The 3,179-nt window shown below is 56.8% G+C and overlaps 1 protein-coding gene across 1 annotated transcript; it reads right to left on the bottom strand.

The window, feature by feature from the left end:
* Positions 1-701: 701 nt before the first annotated feature.
* Positions 702-1,584, bottom strand: LOC136524323 (uncharacterized). Its single transcript, XM_066517739.1, has 3 exons — positions 1,468-1,584; positions 1,098-1,322; positions 702-1,013 (listed from the first exon to the last, which is right to left on the bottom strand). The coding sequence occupies exons 1-3, from the start codon at positions 1,582-1,584 to the stop codon at positions 702-704; spliced, it is 654 nt and encodes a 217-aa protein (XP_066373836.1).
* Positions 1,585-3,179: the final 1,595 nt, after the last annotated feature.

The following is a 3,179-nucleotide window of genomic DNA, read 5'->3' on the forward strand; positions in this document are numbered from 1 at the left end:
CCCAGCAATGGAAAGGGATCAGGCCTCACTCGGGGGCTGTTAAGGGCATAAATACACCCTTTCTGAAATAGTCACCGTGCCCGACCTCTTTCTCACATTAAACCTAGTGGCAAGGTCTATGGAAACAAACAATTAAGCATGGTTGGTCGGACTACGAGAGACCTACGCCCCTACGGCTATGGCACTCTTACTCACCAGTGTGATCAAAGTTTCCCTCCTGCACCTCAGGCCCTATGGTCTTAACAAATGGAAGGGTTGGAACACACGAACCCCTTTTCACACATAAAAAGGGAAGAAAAACAAATTCAATCAAATGAAACAAAATGATAAGTTTGTTCGATAGTACAGAAGGGTCAGAGCTTGTCTGCTTGTTACATGAATGATTACATGACCTATCTAACTAACTAACCCCTTCGGGGGAGAACTATGTCTTCTATCTTGTCCCCCAGGTTCCATGAAAGGGGAGCCACCGCCGTCTCTATCATCTCCAAGTCGATGTTGTCCCCATAATGAGAATGAGCAATTGTGAAGTATTGGTTGACCCCAGTATGAAGGGCATTCCTCTCAAGCTGGCGTACCCATGCCGTGATCTCGACGGCATGGGCCACGAGTGAACTGGTCCCCTCTGACCGCACCACCTCTAGGTCATCGCAGACCACTCCGAGGGCGGCGCTCAGAATACTGAGCTCATCGCTCTCCACCTAAAGGTTCCTCCTCTCCTCGGTGAGGTCCATGGCCAGTCCAATAGAGATGCCCTCAGCCTCCAGCCTCTGGGTCATCGCGGTTCCAAGCTCAGCTTGGAGGGAGTTGATCTTCTGCTGCATGTTGTCACGCTCTTGGAGGGCCTTATCGTGGTCCTCGTGAGCTATTCCATGCTCCGAGTGGAGCCTCTCCATGTTTTGGAGTAGCTCATCCTGCTCCTTGCACAGCTGAGCAACCACCGTAGCGTCTAGACTCGCCTTCTTCTCTAGGGCCACGAGCTTCTCCTCGGCTCCTAGCTTCAGCTCCCACTCCTTCTCAACCTCGACCAGAAGGTTGAGGATCTACTGGTGGGTCTCAGCGTCCTTCTAGAATAGCTCGTCCTGCTCCCTCCTGACCTTGGTGGCCTCCTTGTCATCTTTCCATGACCTCACCGACAGGGCCTCGAACACCCTCTCAGCCTCGTTAGCATGCCGATGGGCCTCAGCCACCTGCGACCGAAGACTACCCACCTCCTCAGCAAGGGGAGTTAGCTTAGCCACCTTCTGCTGGGCGGCAACAAGCTGAGCCATCGCCTTCCCGTGCAGTTGCGCCTCCTCAACGAGGTGGTCCCAGGTTCCCTTCTAGTCACAAAAAAAACCACGACTTCCCTCAGCTATGAGCGATGAGGGACTGAAAGAAGATTATTGTTAGAATACAAAAATATGTGGAGAAAGGAAAAAACAAGAAGCAGGATCAAGCAAGTACTCAGCCAGCTGGAATGACAACGTCAGCCAAGTCACCCCGGGCATGATCCAGAGCTTCGAGCACGAACGCGACTCCCACATCAAGGCTCTCCCGCTCCATGCTCTTGGCGTTGTCGTCAAGGGTGAAGAGCATCGACATCGGGTCCTCCGGATTTGTCCACCAGAGTAGGGGTTCGCCCTGCGCAAGCAAGTCACCACCCACCAACGTTAGGGCCAGAGACGACTCCCCGTCGACTCCAAATGCCGTCGAGCCCTCTCACCACGACATTTCCGCCGAGACGCCCCCTCCGGTGATGGAAGGGGTCCGCAGTACGGGCAACCTCTCTCCCACCACCATGACGTCTAGGGACCCCTCGGTCGCGTCCGCCTCTATCCGACCCATGCCGGGCATCGTGGCTTGGGCCGTCGGTGGCGCGGGTTGCGCCATTGCCTCGGGCACCGCCATGGTTGCATCTAGTGTGGCCCGCCTATCACAGCTACCGCCACCTCCACCTACATCGACGAGGCCTTGACTGGCTGCATCGCGCCCATCATGGATGGCACCACGAGCGTGGAAGGTAGTTTCGTCTGCCCCATCATCGGCAGTGGTATCACCTCCATCGTCGGCTGCTCAGCGACCTCCGAAGGCATCCCTTGAGCCCCTGCACCCGCTTGTCTCGCCAAGGGCATGGGCGCCACCGTGGGCGGTGCCTGACCGGTCGGTGATGCAACCACACCGGCGCCGCTCCCGCCCAAAATGGCTGCAATGCTAACCGACGGTTGCCGCCCCGCTTGAAGGGCGATGCTCTTCTTTGGCGCCAACGCCAAAGGATTATGCCGCCTCATGACGCTGCAAGGCACGAAAAGCATAAGTCACGATGAAAACAGAGAAAAACAGAGGAGTTGGTGACTTACATCGGCGTTGTTGGGTGGCAGATACGTTTAGGGGGCGAACCCCTAGACCTCTGCTCTGCCTCATCGGGGCAAGGCCGTTTTGAGCCTGCCCCCTGCTCTCGGGCAGAGGGGCTTGCTCCCCTTGCATCTTGGGGTGTGATGGCAGATCCGGCCGCCCCTATCGGCTCTTGGGGCAAGCCGATAGTCTAGCCCATGTCTACTGGCCCCACGGATGCGCCCTCCCCTCCATGGGACGGGAAGGGTCCCGACTAATGCAAGGATGAGCGGATACCTGTCTGCACATCCTCGCTCCCTAGGTCATCCCACTCGATGTCACCGACTACCTCGTTGTCGTCTTCCTCATCATCGTCGTCGTCGCTGTCAGTGTCCTCCCCTCACTCCAGTGCCTGTAGCTTCCGCTGCCTCTTCTTCCACTTGTCCTCCTTCGCCTTCCTAAGCCGCTCGCCCTCGGCGTGATTCACCGCCCTCACAGACAAATCCCTCAGCAACGGAGCTGGGTGATCCATGAGGACGAGGTCCCTCGGCTGGTCCCCCCATCTCAATGTTAGTATCAAAAGGTCAGGAGATCAATTGAAGAGGAGGCATGAGGAGAGGAAACTTACGAAGATGACACAACCTGGTTCCTGCCACATCGGAGGATGCCCCGGGTACACAAAATCAAGGGGGGCGCCCGCATCGTCCCGTGAAGGCTCCATCACCTCCTTAATGCGCTGCGTGAGTTCAGAGGGGAGAGCACTCCCTCGGCGAGTGCCATCCCATCGAATGACACCTCGGGTGCCATCGTAAATAGCGGAAGCGCCTGTCTCATCAACAGTGCCACCCTCCTCATGGGGTAGGCCC

This window comes from Miscanthus floridulus, chromosome 18, assembly GCF_019320115.1.
Source record: "Miscanthus floridulus cultivar M001 chromosome 18, ASM1932011v1, whole genome shotgun sequence".
NCBI lineage: Eukaryota > Viridiplantae > Streptophyta > Magnoliopsida > Poales > Poaceae > Miscanthus > Miscanthus floridulus.

Coding starts and splice junctions, on each gene's coding strand:
- LOC136524323 (XM_066517739.1), bottom strand. CDS start 1,584: ATGTCGATGCTCTTCACCCTTGACGACAACGCCAAGAGCATGGAGCGG. Junction 1,323..1,467: donor CCCGGGGTGACTTGGCTGAC/GTTGTCATTCCA, acceptor TTTTGTGACTAG/AAGGGAACCTGGGACCACCT. Junction 1,014..1,097: donor ATGACAAGGAGGCCACCAAG/GTCAGGAGGGAG, acceptor GAGGTTGAGAAG/GAGTGGGAGCTGAAGCTAGG.